Source organism: Phyllobates terribilis, unplaced genomic scaffold, assembly GCF_046119375.1.
Source record: "Phyllobates terribilis strain yellow unplaced genomic scaffold, ASM4611937v1 Scaffold_3__8_contigs__length_932513732, whole genome shotgun sequence".
In the NCBI taxonomy this organism is placed as follows: Eukaryota; Metazoa; Chordata; class Amphibia; order Anura; family Dendrobatidae; genus Phyllobates; species Phyllobates terribilis.
This window is the reverse complement of record NW_027362763.1, coordinates 740100727-740118850: the sequence shown is the minus strand read 5'-3', so window position 1 is coordinate 740118850 and position 18124 is coordinate 740100727. Positions and strand designations below refer to the sequence as shown.

At 45.6% G+C, this 18124-nt stretch overlaps 1 protein-coding gene across 1 annotated transcript in view; it reads right to left on the bottom strand.

Moving 5' to 3' along the window:
- COMMD1 (copper metabolism domain containing 1) overlaps positions 1–18124 on the bottom strand; it is a 93417-nt gene that overhangs the window by 64760 nt on the left and 10533 nt on the right. Inside the window, exon 2 of the mRNA XM_073672127.1 lies at positions 15465–15746. Within this exon, the coding sequence (XP_073528228.1) occupies positions 15465–15746 (282 nt within the window). The remainder of the gene's footprint in view (positions 1–15464; positions 15747–18124) is intronic.

Genomic DNA, 18124 nt, shown 5'->3' with positions numbered 1-18124 from the left:
CTTTATTTTTTTGAGCAGTGTAGTATAATGGGCCCCACACAGAATAATGGGCCCCACACAGTCCTCCATATAGAATTATGGCCGCAGATAGGCGGGGTGGTTCTGGTGTTGGGGGCCAAATAAAACCACTTTGCGGGCCAGATTTGGCCCACGGGCCAGGGTTTGACATGTAGGTCATATACTAAAGGTATAGCGACATAAAAACTTGTGCTTACATTGATAGGGATTTTGGAGCTGACAGACTCCCTTTGAAAGTAAAGGACCCACAAAGAAAAAGTATATTAGGATCTCAAAATGCCATGAAATTTTCCATTTTTCTCTACAGATATGCGTGAACATTTTTACAACACTGCTGAAAATGGAAAAATACAAAAATGATGATGATTAACTTGGCTTAATTTGCATTGGAGAAACCATAGGTCTTCAATTTTTTTTTCTAACGCTAGTGTTTAATAAAGAAGCATGAGAAGGAGTAGAGAGCAGATTGCACAGAAGCCCTTACACAGGGAATAACCTGTCCACTTAAAAAAAAATAAAAATACAAAAAATTGTGGTGACGCACAACAAGTCTGAGTGCACAAGACGTAATACAAATTTACAGCGGCCTAAGAGGGATCTACACAAATAGTATTCTCAGAAAAGTTCTGAACTGGAAAAATGAGACCGACAGGACAGACTCCTCCAACACAAGAGCATAGACATGAGCAGCAGTCAGGCCCATGTAACTACAGTGTGCGCTCCGAGGGATCATCGAGGCCGAGCCCATGGGCCTAACCCAGAAGCGTTGTGCCGTGGTCTGCCACGTCCAGGAATCTTTACCAAGGTTCTAGTGAACATCTACACTGTACAAAAATATTCACACTATGTTCACATCTCTGCATTACTATCATTTCCTACGGTTATTCAAAAAAAGGAACATTAGATAAGGACGAAATAGAAAACCTATAATTGCTTAGGAAGAATAACTGCATTTAAATAGAACTCAAAATACAGAAAATGCACAAGACTGCGCTTATCCCGGTTGCTTGTGCACCTTTTTCTACCACACTTTTTCCTTCCACTCAGCTTTCCATTAATATTCTTTGATACATCACTCTGAACAGCCAGCTTCTTTAGCAATGACCTTTTGTGGCTTACCCTCCTTGTGGAGTGTGTCAATGACTGCCTTCTGGACATCTGTCAAGTCAGCAGTCTTCCCCATGATTGTGGAACCTACTGAAATAGACTAAGGGACCTTTTTAAACGCTTAGGAAGCCTTTGCAGGTATTTTTTGTTAATTATTCTAATTTACTGAGATAATGACTTGTGTTTTCATTGGCTGTAAGCCATAATCATCAACATTACCAGAAATAAACACTTGAAATAGATCACTCTGTTTGTGATGACTATATACGAGTTTCACTTTTTGTATTTTTGTATTGAAGAACTGAAATAAAGTACAGACCAAAAGTTTGGACACACCTTCTCATTTAAAGATTTTTCTGTATTTTTTGTTTCCCTGTGCTTTCAACTTTGACATAGTCTGTGGTCATAAAACAGCTGAGAAGAGCTCGAAAAGCCAGACAAGAGAGTTAGAAACTCTCCCTGTAGACCAGCAGAATGAGCTCACTGAGGTATTCTCAGTTAATCCATTCTACAGCGAGCAATAGAAAGTGCAACACAAAATGTTTAATGAAACCAAATTACAAAAATAATTTGTAGTCAAAAATAAAATACATTTACGTGGATAAGGTGGACAACCCCTTTAATTTTCTCCTTTCCTTTTGACCTATTTTGTGTAATGTTACTTTTGTCTCATATTGCAACTAAAACTGAGAAATATATAAAGAAATCTTCTGAGTGCCTCAGGAGATGAGCCATGTCGCCATCCTCCTCCTCATTGTTCCCTGTGGGACTGTAAAGGCCCCGTCACACATAACAAGATCGCTAGCGAGATCGCTGATGAGTCACGTTTTGGTGACGCAATAGCGATCTCGCTAGCGATCTCGTTATGTCTGACAGGTAGCAACGATCAGGCCCCTGCTGTGAGATCGCTGATCGTTACAAAGCTTCCTGGACCATTCCTGGGTCGTTGCGCTCCCGCTGGGCAGTGTGTATCGCTGTATTTGACACCTTGTCAACGACCTCGCTAGCGATTCAGAACTGAGACACATTGAGGTGCATAAATTGGACTTTTCTGCGTTCGTCGTCCCTGATTGGTGGTCGCTACTGCGTCCTTGTTTTTTCAGATCCCACCAGCGTTCTCCGGCTGTGACTCCACTTTGAACAAATCAGACATCTTTAGCGAAGTAGGTATTGTTTGGGGTCTCAAATGAGTTTCCATTTTTAATTCATTTATAGGACATCTACCAATTATCTGCTATCATTGCTCTTCAGGGAGGGAGGGCTTGGCTTCAATAGCGATCTCGTTAGCGATCTCGTTATGTGTGACGGGGCACCAGGACCGTTAAAATACTGGCAGCAGTTGTCGCGGCAGGTCTTCGCATCATGGGTGTTTCTGCCATGTCCCACTGGTTGAAGGCCTGCAATTGCAGGATCGTTTGCACGCTATTCACCGAGCTCCACTTCCCCATTGGCTCGGTCCACAGAGTCCACAAAGCCAGGCGGACAGTACGTAATTGCATCACGTCGACGAAGAAAGTTTTGAAGCGTGCAACAGGCCAAAAGAACAGAGTCTATTGATTTAAGCTTAATGTTAATTGGCGTATGAAAAACTCTGAAGCGGTTGGCCACGACAGCGTGTCAGAAAACGTGCTTTGTGGGTGTGTGTGCACGAGACCCCTAAAGTATCTGCCCATGCAAAAGCATATATATACAGATAGAAGCCAAGCCCTCCCTCCCTCCCTGAAGAGCAATGATAGCAGATAATTGGTAGATGTCCTATAAATGAATTAAAAATGGAAACTCATTTGAGACCCCAAACAATACCTACTTCGCTAAAGATGTCTGATTTGTTCAAAGTGGAGTCACAGCCGGAGAACGCTGGTGGGATCTGAAAAAACAAGGACGCAGTAGCGACCACCAATCAGGGACGATGAACGCAGAAAAGTCCAATTTATGCACCTCAATGTGTCTCAGTTCTGAATCGCTAGCGAGGTCGTTGACAAGGTGTCAAATACAGCGATGCACACTGCCCAGCGGGAGCGCAACGACCCAGGAATGGTCCAGGAAGCTTTGTAACGATCAGCGATCTCACAGCAGGGGCCTGATCGTTGCTACCTGTCAGACATAACGAGATCGCTAGCGAGATCGCTATTGCGTCACCAAACCGTGACTCATCAGCGATCTCGCTAGCGATCTCGTTATGTGTGACGGGGCCTTTAGGGATTCAGTCAGTTATCAGCAGATAATGAGACAGATTAAAAAGGAGATTAACCCCTTGTTCTCTACAGGATTTCGATAAGGCCACATTCCCACAATGAGCTTTTTGGTGAGTTTTTGATGTTGCAGATTTTATGCAGCATTTCTGCACCCATTAAGTAACACAGGATACTTGCATTTTTTCAAAAATTACGCAGAGTGAAAAACTCATCATGGGAACATAGCCCAAGACCGACTGTTTCAGGGTCATTCAGAAACTGAGCTTCTGAGCACACCAGGTGCATGTTCAGTGAGGAAGTTAGATGAACACCAGGGGGCGCCATAACAAGTATGTAACAATTATTCCAATTAAAAAAATTGCCACATTTTATCTTACCGAACAGAAAAATATTCTATTTAAAGGGGTTGAGCCAAGTTTAGAAGTTATACAGTGTTGATGGCGTACAGTATACTTTACCGATTGCTAGGGATCAGACTGCTTAGACCCCAGAACGCCATCCAAATGGAATGGAGGACAAGCATGCGCACTTCGACTCTATTCATTCTCTAAGGGACAGCCAGAAATAGCCGAGTGCTGTATGCCGCCATCTCCAGGAATAAATGGAGGAGATGTGTGCATCAATTTACACAAGCCTGTTTTTGAGGTCAAAGGGAACCCCAATCGTTGTACTCCAGTTAGCAGTAAGTGATCCCCTATTCTAGTGAACCCTTTACTTCTATGATAACACTTTTAATACGTTTGCATCACCTACCGTATATCATATATGTCAAACTGTGGTCCGTGGGCTAAATCTGGCCCGCATTGTGGTGTTATTTGGCCCGCGACACCAGAAACACCACCCCTATGTGGGGCCCATTATTCCATACGGGGGACAATGTGGGGCCCATTATTCCGTACGGGGGACAATGTGGGGCCCATTATTCCGTACGGGGGACAATGTGGGGCCCATTATTCCGTACGGGGGACTATGTGGGGCCCATTATTCCGTACGGGGGACTATGTGGGGCCCATTATTCCGTACGGGGGACTATGTGGGGCCCATTATTCCGTACGGGGGACTATGTGGGGCCCATTATTCCATGCGGGGGACAATGTGGGGCCCATTATTCCGTACGGGGGACTATGTGGGGCCCATTATTCTGTATGGGGGACTATGTGGGGCCCATTATTATCAATTTTTAATGATAGTGTAATAAAAAAAGGGCCACAGGCTCAATAAAACCAGACAATTAGACATAAAAAGACCAATAAACGACACACATACATAGAAGTCACAATAACCACGGGGGTAAGGGTAAAATTGCCCAATATTGCAACCTCCCGGCTGTAAGGCAGTGACAAATAAATATTTGAGAAAAGAACAGTCTCACCAGAGGTTGGAGTATTGTCCTACTCAAAAGGAGGATCCCCAGTTATCTGGTTACTTCATCCAGAGAGGCGCCATCCAGGAGGAGAGATATAGACAGATGGGGGTGGGGGGAGAGCTACCCACACATTACCCATAAACAATCTCTCATATATAAAGTGGATGTGTCAGGGATCTATTGCACATATCCCAAAATATTTCCCATTCCCTACGCGTTTCATAAATCACTCATCAGGGGATAGTGAGAAGATAAGGGACCGCTGTATAAAAACAGCATAATAAAGTTTCCCAGAAAAAGATATATAGGGAAGTTACATGTGCTAAATGCTCAAATAATCGGTGGCATTTTATATGCTCACTTTTGGCGCCAAATACCCAAACAAGCCATCACTACGCATTGCTGGTCAAAACGGAACTGGAAGAGGCAGAGCCAACATATCACATCCGGTCTACTGCGCTCCAGCGTGGAACGCATAGGTGAAATGTCGCGCAGCAGACAAAAGCGCCGCGTCACTTCCGGAGCGCCTTGTGGCATTCTCCGTAACAAAACATCAGCAAAGCAATGCGTTATCAAGGTGGAAACCAGAACACTAAAGCCGGCCCACCGCACTCCAGAGTGGGGGCGCACCCACACAATTCTCCCATAATGTGGGGGAAGGCGCAGACAATATGAACCTGCGCTCTATAACATTTATTCATATATTCACTTAAATGAGGTGCCATTACCATAGTAACCACCGCTAGGGGTGGTAAAAGAAAAAAGAGAGCACAAAATAAATCCAATAAGGATATCAATTTATGTCCATGAATATGGTTATTATATCAATCAGTAAAATGCAAAATTGATCATCAAAAAGGATATAAAAAAGTTTGTAGGTGAAAATAGCGATGCTATATCGTTACAAAAGCACCCTAGTCATTTAGATCAATAGAGTCATGCACCCCAATATATATCACTTACAGGGGAGGACAAGGTATTTTTAACGTGGCAATTAAGGCAGGCCAGTTGGTCAAGGGTCATGAATAGTCACAGAAGTTCGCAGAAGGTTCGTTCGATATTACAGAAACATTGGCAAGTATTAAAGATGGACACTGATATTGGAGACTTGATCGGCTTACACCCTCGTGTTACCTTCAATAGAGGCCGCTCTATTGGGGACAGATTAGTGCATAGTCATTTTATTCCCCCTTGCCAATCTACTTGGCTCACATCTGACAATATTAAGGGCTGTTACAGATGTAGTGGTTGCATTGCCTGCCGGGTCTTGAAGACAGGGAAGAAATTTACAAGCAATGTTACAGGAAAAGAGTACACTATCCGCTCCTTTATTAATTGTTGCACGAAAGGAGTAATTTACAAAGCTACTTGTAATTGTGGTTTAGAATATACAGGAAAGACCACCCGTGAATTACGAAGAAGAATAGGGGAACATTTGAGAGACATCACCAATAAAAGGGACACCCCCCTTGCGAGGCACATTAATATAACACATGGGGGTGATGACTCCTTGTTGTCCTTTATGGGGATTGACAGGGTTGATATTCCCCTACGGGGTGGCAATTGGGACAAACAAATCCTTCAATGTGAGACTAGGTGGATTTTTTGTCTCAAAACCCAATCCCCACTTGGCCTTATTGAGACCTTAACATTTGGCTGTTTCCTTTAATCTAGCTTCCTTTACCCTAGGGACTATTAGGGATACCTAGGGAAAGCCGCCGAGGAGCAGGGGCGCCATTCTCGTTTTCCCCTAGGGTGCCAACCTCCGCTGTTAGGTAGGTGGTCAGAACAGTTGAACTAGGGCACTCTAGGGTCTCCCTTTTCTCTTTCCATCTTCCTATTTGGTCTGTCCATCTTAATGCCTGCCAATTTTACATTGAACCTTATATACATTTTTTCGATTATCAATATCTGTGACTACTCATGACCCTTGACCAACTGGCCTGCCTTAATTACCATGTTAAAAATTACCTTGTCCTCCCCTGTAAGTGATATATCTTGGGGTGCAGGACTCTATTGATCTAAATGACTAGGGTGCTTTTGTAACGATATAGCATCGCTATTTTCACCTATAAACTTTTTTTATATCCTTTTGATGATCAACTTTGCATTTTACTGATTGATATAATAACCATATTCATGGACATAAATTGATATCCTTATTGTATTTATTTTGTGCTCTCTTTTTTCTTTTACCACCCCTAGCGGTGGTTACTATGGTAATGGCACCTCATTTAAGTGAATATATGAATAAATGTTATAGAGCGCAGGTTCATATTGTCTGCGCCTTCCCCCACATTATGGGAGAATTGTGTGGGTGCGCTCCCACTCTGGAGTGCGGTGGGCCGGCTTTAGTGTTCTGGTTTCCACCTTGATAACGCATTGCTTTGCTGATGTTTTGGTACGGAGAATGCCACAAGGCGCTCCGGAAGTGACGCGACGCTTTTGTCTGCTGCGCGACATTTCACCTATGCGTTCCACGCTGGAGCGCAGTAGACCGGATGTGATATGTTGGCTCCGCCCCTTCCGGTTCTGCTTTGATCAGCAATGCGTTCCAGCTTGGAGTGCTTCATTTGGCTATTACCTGGGTCTCTTGCTTGATCACATGAACGCCCCGGTGCGTCATATTGCGCACCGGTAGTGACGGTTTGTTTGGGTATTTGGCGCCAAAATGTGAGCAAATAAAACGCCACCGATTATTTGAGCATTTAGCACATGTAACTTCCCTATATATCTTTTTCTGGGAAACTTTATTATGCTGTTTTTATACAGCGGTCCCTTATCTTCTCACTATCCCCTGATGAGTGATTTATGAAACGCGTAGGGAATGGGAAATATTTTGGGATATGTGCAATAGATCCCTGACACATCCACTTTATATATGAGAGATTGTTTATGGGTAATGTGTGGGTAGCTCTCCCCCCACCCCCATCTGTCTATATCTCTCCTCCTGGATGGCGCCTCTCTGGATGAAGTAACCAGATAACTGGGGATCCTCCTTTTGAGTAGGACAATACTCCAACCTCTGGTGAGACTGTTCTTTTCTCAAATATTTATTTGTCACTGCCTTACAGCCGGGAGGTTGCAATATTGGGCAATTTTACCCTTACCCCCGTGGTTATTGTGACTTCTATGTATGTGTGTCGTTTATTGGTCTTTTTATGTCTAATTGTCTGGTTTTATTGAGCCTGTGGCCCTTTTTTTATTACACTATCATTAAAAGTTATATTTTAACATATCCTATACCATGCTAGGTACACATTGTTATGGATCGTAGTTTTGACTCTATAATCCCATTATTATCAAGCCTTGCTTTTTTAGGATAAAAGCCAAACCAGAATCTCAGTATACAGACACGCGTTTCAGGGTGTTGCCCCTCATCAGAGCAAAGCATGACTGCAGTCTAAGAGGTAACGTTTCTCCTTATGGAGAGCGAGAAGCCTGACATGCCAGGGCAAGGAGGCTTATAGGTCTCATGCAAAAAAAAATCAGATCTCATGCCATGCACTCAGGAGGGGCAACACCTCAAAACACGTGTCTACATACTGAGAATCTGGTTTGGCTTTTATCTTAAGTCTTGTGGCAAAGCTCGTTAAAGGGTCAATACTAACTTTTAGTATTTGCTACTTCCAATAGAGTTCAAGTCTACTTCCTTTCTGAAGAGAATTTGCATATTTAATTTCCCATAGGAGCATTGCATGGCTTATAAGCCTCCTTACCCTGGCATGTCACTTTGCATAAGGAGAAATGTTACCCCTTAGACTAAAAGTAGAATAAGTGCCTGAAAACTTTTTCCCCTTTCGCTACAATGCCTAGTAAATTCCCTTTGGAAATGTTTTTGATGCGATAGGTGTGGATGACTTCCTTGCATTGAACACAGGAAGAGTGAACAGTCAGTAACAATTTCCTGCTCATCAGACATTTTTTATTGTCCTTGATAATTGGCACCGCGGCTGCACGTACCTAATTCATGCGATTGTGTTTTATTTGTGATCAGGTTTGTCTCCCGCGATGCCAATTAATGTGAGACATTGGATTTAATTCTTTGCTATGAATAGTAAATCCATGGCAATTACGCACCAAATCCACAATTTTCAGCATGTAACCTATGTAGATATAGTGTCACGCTGTCTCTGTATACTGGAGGTAGGGGGCCTAAGCTGACCCTAAGCTGGGGCCCTGACTAATCCCTCAACCTGGAGGTACTGTTAAAGGTACAGAGGTCCAGGCCGCCAGCGTAACCCCTACCTCCTGAGGATCCCTGCACCTAAGTAATCTAGTCCTGAGAAGGACCCCGATCACAACAAAAGAGGACAAGTAATAATATGCCCACACACAGTACTTAGACGAACGAGACAGTACAAGGGAAAAACCAAAACCACCTTGCATACAAAAACTACACAACTACAACAGAGGGAACACCAACGGGAAAGGAGATAAATGATAAAGCGAGGAAGGGAAAAAAGACTCCAAATACACTTATCTCAGAAACTCCAAATACCACGATCCGCTCTGTAAGTCTGTATGAAATGCTTTCACAGACACTTCCCAAACAGACCAGCAGGCATTTGAAGGAGACTCACTACAGCAGCATTGATTGCAGCTGGGCGAGGCTGGACCTCGTCTAGCACAGAGAGAGAGAGAATTAACTTCCTCACTGCCGAAAACCCAAAGCACCAAAAAGTCAGCTGCGAGAAGTCAGGCTGTGTAATCGTGACGATCTTCGTGGCGACACACCCGTGACAGTACCCCCCCTTCTACGAGGGGCCTCCGGACCCTCAGGGCCAGGTTTATCCGGGTGAGTCGTGTGGAAGGCCCGAACTAATCGGTCTGCGTTAATATCCGACGCAGGAACCCACATCCTCTCCTCAGGACCATACCCTTTCCAATGAACCAGGTACTGAAGGGACCGGCGATTAAAACGTGAATCGATGACCCTTGATACCTGGAACTCCAAGTTACCATTGACCACCACTGGAGGGGGAGGTAAACGTGACGGTACCACCGGCGCCACATACCTCTTAAGCAACGATCTGTGGAACACGTTGTGAATTTTAAACGTAGGGGGGAGGTCAAGACGGAATGCCACCGGATTAATTATAGAACTGATCCTGTACGGCCCGATGAACCTGGGACCCAGTTTCCAGGAGGGAACCTTAAGTTTTATATTCCTGGTAGACAACCATACCCGATCGTTCACACTTAGGTCCGGACCAGACACTCTCCTCCTATCAGCCATACGTTTGTATCGGTTCCCCATAGTATTCAGATTCTTCAGCACCCCTCTCCATACTGAAGCGAGTGATGAGGAAAATCGTTCCTCCTCAGGAACCCCCGAAGAGCCCCCCCTACTGAAAGTACAAAACTGGGGGTGAAAACCATATGCCCCAAAAAACGGGGACTTACCAGTGGACTCGCTCCGCCTATTATTAAGAGCAAACTCTGCCAGAGGTAAGAAAGAAGCCCAGTCCTCCTGGTTCTCTGACACAAAACACCGGAGATATGTCTCCAAGCTCTGGTTCATACGTTCCGTCTGACCATTGGTCTGAGGATGAAAAGCCGATGAGAACGATAAATGCATCCCCCGCCGTGCACAAAACGCCTTCCAGAACTTGGACACAAACTGAGACCCCCGATCAGACACCACATCGGAGGGTACCCCGTGAAGCCTCACAATCTCCCCAATGAACACCTGCGCAAGAGTTTTAGCATTAGGGAGAGCCGGAAGAGCGATAAAATGTGCCATCTTGCTGAACCTGTCCACTACAACGAGTATGACCGTTTTACCCGAAGACGGAGGGAGGTCCGTAATAAAGTCCATAGACAGATGAGTCCAAGGACGCTCCGGGATCTTCAAAGGTAAGAGGGCCCCAGACGGACGGGTATGTGAGGTCTTAGAGCGCGCACAAACCCCACAGGACGCGACAAAAGTTACCACCTCCTTATGTAAGTTAGGCCACCAAAATCGACGCGAGAGGAGATCCACAGTTGCTTTACTCCCCGGGTGTCCTGCCAAAACTGAGTTATGGTGTGCCTCGATCACCTTTTGTCGCAACTGATCTGGAACAAACAGTCTCCCCGGAGGTCCAACAGGGGCGTCCCCCTGAGCCTCCAATACCTCCTCCTCCAGCTCAGAGCATACAGCCGAAACCACCACCCCCTCCTGAAGGATAGGAATCGGGTCGTCCGTATTCCCGGCCCCAGGGAAACTGCGAGATAAGGCATCCGCCTTTACATTTTTTGACCCAGGACGATATGTAACGACAAAATTAAACCTGGTAAAAAACAATGACCGCCTAGCTTGTCTGGGATTCAGACGTTTCGCGGACTCCAGATATAGCAGGTTCTTGTGATCGGTGATGACGGTGACCGGATGGACTGCCCCCTCCAAAAAATGGCGCCACTCCTCAAAAGCTAACTTAATGGCCAAGAGTTCCCTATTGCCGACATCGTAATTCCTCTCAGCGGACGACAATTTTTTAGAGAAAAAGGCGCACGGATGCCACTTACCAGGGGACGAACCTTGTGACAATACTGCTCCCACCCCTACCTCGGAAGCGTCTACCTCTACAATGAATGGCTGTGACGCATCAGGTTGAATGAGTATGGGTGCCGAGGCAAAACATTTTTTCAAGGAGGAGAATGCTTGACAAGCCTTGTCAGACCACCTAGAAAAATCCGTCCCCTTTTTAGTCATGTCTGTGAGAGGCTTAACCATGGACGAGAAATTACGAATGAACTTCCGGTAATAATTAGCAAACCCCAGGAAACGTTGTAGTGCCTTAAGATTCTCTGGCCGATCCCACTCAAGAACTGCCCGCACTTTCCCAGGGTCCATACGAAAACCGGACGCTGAAACCAGGAAGCCTAAAAACTGGAGTTCCTGTACGGCGAACACACACTTTTCCCATTTGGCATACAGTTTATTATCCCGCAAGATCTGTAACACCTGCCTAACGTGCTCCTGATGAGACACCAGATCCGGCGAGTAAATTAAGATATCATCCAGATATATGACAACAAACTGTCCCACCAGGCGGCGAAAAATGTCATTAACAAAGTGTTGGAACACCGCCGGGGCATTAGTCAGACCGAATGGCATGACAAGGTTCTCATAATGCCCCTCCGGAGTGTTAAACGCCGTCTTCCACTCATCCCCCTCCTTCATCCTAATCAGATTGTACGCCCCCCTGAGATCCAACTTCGAGAACCATTTGGCGCCCACGATCTGATTAAAGAGATCGGGAATAAGTGGGAGTGGATACGGATCTCGGACCGTAATCCGATTAAGTTCACGGAAATCCAGGCAAGGGCGTAGGCCTCCATCTTTCTTCTTAACAAAGAAGAACCCCGCAGCCACCGGTGAAGATGAAGGTCTAATATGCCCCTTAGCCAGACTTTCTGAAATATAATCCTTCATGGCCTGCCTCTCAGGACCAGAAAGGTTATACAACCTAGCTTTAGGTAACTTGGCCTCAGGGAGCAATTTTACAGAACAGTCATACTCGCGATGAGGAGGTAGTTCCTGACACCCTTTCTCCGAGAATACATCCTCAAAGTCCGCCAGAAATGGAGGTAAGACCCAAGGAGTAACCGCACCGATGACCGTGTTCATGCAGTTTTTATTACAGAATTTACTCCATTGGCTTATCTCTCTGGTTTGCCAATTAATAACCGGGTTATGCTTAGTTAACCAAGGAAGGCCCAACACTATAGGAGTGGGAAGACCCTCCAACACGTAGCAAGACAACAGTTCTTTATGTATCGCCCCCACTTGAAGTTTTACGTCATGCACAGCTTGCAAAAAACTTCCCTGACCGAGAGGCCTGGCATCGATCGAGAATATGGGGATGGGTTTAGCCAACTCACTCAATCGCATACCTTGAACCCGGGAAAACCGAGCATCAACCAGATTAGCCCCGGCCCCACTATCCAGAAGAACAGATATCCTCTCAGTTCTCGTACCCACCACCACCTCCGCCGGTACGAGAAACTGAGACGAACCTAGGGACGAAATACCTACTCCCAGATTGCCGTCCACCACACAACCTGGGATCAACAGTTTTCCGACGACTCTTCACTCTGCAAGGGACGGGATGGACACCCCCCAATAAAATGTCCCTTTCTCCCGCAGAAGAAACACCTTCCTGTCTTATGGCGCACCACCGGTCCCCTCCCCCGAAATGATGTCCCTCCTAATTGCATAGGCTCCTCTGGACTGACCAGGGGAACCACCATATGAGGGGACCTTGTAGGAGGTGGAGTCATCACAGGGGGTCGAGTTATCCCGCACCTCTCCCGAAGCCGTCTGTCAACGCGAATAGCCAGGGCCATAGCGGCTTCCAGTGACGCGGGAGAGTCATACTGTGCCAACACATCCTGTAATTTGTCGGATAAACCTTGACAAAACTGGCTCCTAAGAGCCGGGTCATTCCACTGGGTGTCCGTGGCCCACCTACGGAACTCCGAACAGAATTCCTCTGCCGGACGATCTCCCTGCTGGATCCTACGTAACTTAGACTCAGCAAGGGAGATCCGATCTGGGTCATCATATACGAGTCCCAGAGCAGCGAAAAACCTATCCACTGACTGGAGAGCCGGGGAGCCCGGGGGAAGAGAGAACGCCCAAGATTGTGGGTCCCCTTGTAGGAGCGAGATGACAATTCCCACCCTTTGTTCTTCACTCCCCGATGACCGAGGCCGCAGCCGAAAGTACAATTTGCATGCCTCCCGGAAAACAAAAAACTTGTCCCGCCCCCCAGTGAACCTGTCAGGGAGAGCTACTTTAGGTTCTGGTCCGGCTTGCTCCTGAGGATGCAAAACCTTGGACCTAACGTCCGCCAGCTCCATGGACAAACTCTGCAACTGCCGAGCTAGACCGGCTACTGGATCCATGGTAGCTGGAGAAAAACTAAGTGGGTCGGTGAAAATGTCACGCTGTCTCTGTATACTGGAGGTAGGGGGCCTAAGCTGACCCTAAGCTGGGGCCCTGACTAATCCCTCAACCTGGAGGTACTGTTAAAGGTACAGAGGTCCAGGCCGCCAGCGTAACCCCTACCTCCTGAGGATCCCTGCACCTAAGTAATCTAGTCCTGAGAAGGACCCCGATCACAACAAAAGAGGACAAGTAATAATATGCCCACACACAGTACTTAGACGAACGAGACAGTACAAGGGAAAAACCAAAACCACCTTGCATACAAAAACTACACAACTACAACAGAGGGAACACCAACGGGAAAGGAGATAAATGATAAAGCGAGGAAGGGAAAAAAGACTCCAAATACACTTATCTCAGAAACTCCAAATACCACGATCCGCTCTGTAAGTCTGTATGAAATGCTTTCACAGACACTTCCCAAACAGACCAGCAGGCATTTGAAGGAGACTCACTACAGCAGCATTGATTGCAGCTGGGCGAGGCTGGACCTCGTCTAGCACAGAGAGAGAGAGAATTAACTCCCTCACTGCCGAAAACACAAAGCACCAAAAAGTCAGCTACGAGAAGTCAGGCTGTGTAATCGTGACGATCTTCGTGGCGACACACCCGTGACATATAGACACTGATTTGCCACAGATCCGCTATAGCATCAATTGCGGAAAGTTTGTACATATGAAGGGCACCTGCATGCTGTTAAAGCCATGTACTTCTCAGGGGGTCCCCATGAGATCACATGACCTATGTTCTTTACAGGGTGTGTGGGGGGGTCACTATCTCAATCAACAGATCTGACCCTGTGTGATGCAATTGCATTGAATATACCACACATTTTCTCAACAGGTGGAGGAGGTGGGAGGAAAAACATATAGTTAATGATCATATATCACCGTTTATGATTATGATTACACAGCTCCAGTCATACAGTTAGAATAAAATACATTATAGGAGAATATAGAGGAGAGATTAAATCACACTGTTACCACAGCAGACAGAGATTGTACTGGCTCTAGCTGATCGTGTGATGCTGGACTGATGCATCAGTGATTTATTGCAGAGCACAGAGGAGAATGAAGCAGAGTGAAAGGATTGATAGCAGAGCACAGAGGAGAATGAAGCAGAGTGAAAGGATTGATAGCAGAGCACAGAGGAGAATGAAGCAGAGTGAAAACTGAAATTCAAGATCGAGTCTGAAGAGAAGAAAACAGGGGTTTGAAGGGCATGGAAATAATTGCACTACATATAAGAAGTGCAGATTGTGATAAGTACTCAGGAGGGTGGTGCAGAGATGAGGAATAAAAAGTCGGAGAACTTCTTTAAAGGTTTGACTGGTATGGAAACATTTCAGGAAAACAAAAATGGCTCCATATTCCCCATTATAGTAATAAAGTTATCCTGTACCCACAGCATAGGCGATAACCTCTAGATTGGCGGAGGTCCGACTGCTGAAACATCTTGTAGAGAAATGAGTAGAGCAGAAATGTGCACGCTCGACCACTGTCCCTTTTTGAGAATAGTAGGGGTCTCGGTGAACAGACCTCCATGGAGTTAGAAGTTATCACCTGTCCTGTGGATAGGTGATAGTCTCTTCTTACCAGAATAATCCCATTTAATGGGAAAACTCTTCATGTGTTTGCTGCTAACACAATCCATTGTAAAATAATAAGTACACAGCAAACAGCACAAAGCAAACACTAAACAGGTAATAAAGGAAAGCAGCTGGTAAGCAGCGGAGGACGGGATAATAGACAGTGATAAGACACAAGTCTGGTGGAAATATCCAGATGTAGCACGCAGTAATGACTGGCTGCAGCTGCCACTGACGACACGCGCTTCTTACCTTGTCCTTTGCTCCTATCTCCATCTCTACAATGGCGGCAGAGCTGCTGACCTGGTCCATGTGACTGGACTGTGATTTCACATCTATCCTCCATCTCAGGCCCTTAAGAGTGTTTTCCCATCTGTTCTGATTGATCACGCTTTCTCGAATCTTCTTCTTGTGATTCTTCCAAAATTTAGCAATGACCAGAGATTGTTCAGCAGTGATCCCTCCTTGTTTTTTAGTCTGTGCCGTCAGAAAGGCATCGATCTGGTTTACATCCATATCCGCAGATACGATTGACTGAAAGAGAAAAAAAAAAAAAGGAATGGCTGATAACGCCGTGCACTGGGCGGCGGAGGGTATACGGCAGGGATCACCGCCAAAAAGTACAATAATTACCAGGAATGTTTCTGAAAAGTTTATAGATTGTGATTTCTGGACCGGCCGCAAGTCTTCTGACCCGAACTTACAGCCCCATAGTCATATATGAGGACATTATTCCAGATCAGGAGACCGGCTACCAGTCTCGAAGTTGCAGTCCACATGCAGATGTGTGAATATGAACATGGGGGCGAAATTCATCAAAACTGGCTCAAGGCCAATCTGTCAGCAGGTTTTTGCTAATTAACCAGAGAGCAGCATTATATAGGGCAGGAGAGCCAGATTCCAAAAGATGTGTCACTTACTAGGCTGTGTGTTGTAGTTTCATTACAATTAGTATTTTATCAGCAGGAGATTATCACTGCTTGATTAGGTCTCACGTTCACAGCAGTCAGGCTAATCTGTGTTACCCAGCCTCTACCACTGATTGGTGACAAGTTCCTGCCAGCTTTGTCCTATATCAATTAAAACTATCACTTTATTCAGCGCCTGTGCTGCACTCCATAAATGCTTTATATAACCCGTGACGATACAGCGTAAAATCTTAATTAGCCAGACGATTATATTTGGTAATCCAAGAGAAATACATTATTGTCTTTTATTGGAGATTGCTGGCTGTGTTTTATTAATGTTCTGCTTCCTCGTCAGTTTATGTACACTAATTTAACTTGTAAAGTGTCCAGCACTCCACTAATCTCATTAGTATCTCAGGAGCCTCTAACCATTGTTCAAAAATCATCTAGACCCATTGTGTAAGTGTTGAAAGAAGATCCGGCGGAGCCTTCACCACAGGGAGTCTCACATGTAGACCCAGGTGATGCAGTCGACCTGAGAAAGATACCTCCACTAATGCACACTTCGCTTTGGGAGGCGGGGGGGGTGAGAGCAGTTCTAGTCATTGAGGCGGCTGAGCCCAGAGAAGCAGAAAGGAGATGTACTTCTGTAGCAGACAGTCTTGGGACAGATATTCAGAAAGACTTTTACAAGGAGACTGAGAGACATCCTTTCAGGAAAGTAGATGGATTGCATTGCATCCAAAGAGACATAGATTTGTATTCTACATGATTCTAGCCTAAGGGTACCGGCCCTGACTGGTAAGATATGGATTTGCTCCATTTAACCATCAGAGAGACCATGGATACATTTTGGGGAATCCAGGAGAGGACGAAGAAGTCACCTGGCCCCATGGATATATTGTTTTGGGGATGCTAGGAGGGACCCACCGGTCGCCTAGAACCCATGGAGACATTTTGAGTTGCCAGGATCGACCCACTGGTCCCCTGGCCCCATGGAAACTCTCAGAGAGGCCAGGTTGGGACTCTCGGGTCTCCTGGCCTTGTACCTCGATGGACCGCTAGCTTCCTAAGCTTGCCGCTACCTCCTCTCTGTGGGGGCCCGCCAGAATCGGGGGGCTACCGATTGAGGTAGTTGGCCCTGGAAGACTCCAAAGTAACAGCTGTCCTATGCCAGGTGGGCCAGTGGAAGGGTGAGACTGTGTAATGTTGTACCATCTTGGGTATTATGCTGGGACTGTTCTTTCTGTTTACTGTCCGCTTTGTTGGTCAATAAAGTATTGCCACGCTGCTTTACCCTCACCCAGTGTTGTCTGAGTAGCGTTACGCCCACGGAGGACCCCGGGTCTTCACACCCCCCAAAAACCTTTTCAAGTTCTCCCGTGCTGTATGGAAATAGGGTTGGGTAGGTCCGATGGGCGTGGTTTCCGACCTCTCCATCCCTCCCCTTGGCTGCTGCTCGTCGTCCGCCTTGTTTAATTGACATGGAAGTCGCCTCGTGTCATCCACACTGCCGGGCGCAATCTTGCGCCTATGCACAGAAGTCACGGCTTGCGCCTGTGCACTATGCTTTGCCCTACTGTGGGTACAAGCGCGCTTATGTTTTTGTCTCTGCCCGCAGTAGAAAAAGAACATAAAAAGTAATCAAAACATTTTATTTATCCCAAAATGGTACCAATAGAAAAATCAACTCAAAAATAATAAAAAAAAAAACTAAAAAAACCTCCTTTCAGGAAAAAAATAAATAAATAAAAGTTTTTCAATACATTATGCATCCAGTGTCATTAAAGAAAAACAAACTTGGGATAAAAGAAAACAAGCCTCTATATGGATAAGATTAAAAAAAAGAATAAAAATGCAATGAAAGGGTAGGTAGACCAGAATGAAGTACAAAATAAAAAAAAAATGCAACGTTATAAAGGTTTAATGGGGACCTGCCACCAGGTCAATGTGGTCTGTTTTTGCTTTTATTGTATTCCCGATACTCCCCCCGAGTGTTTCATT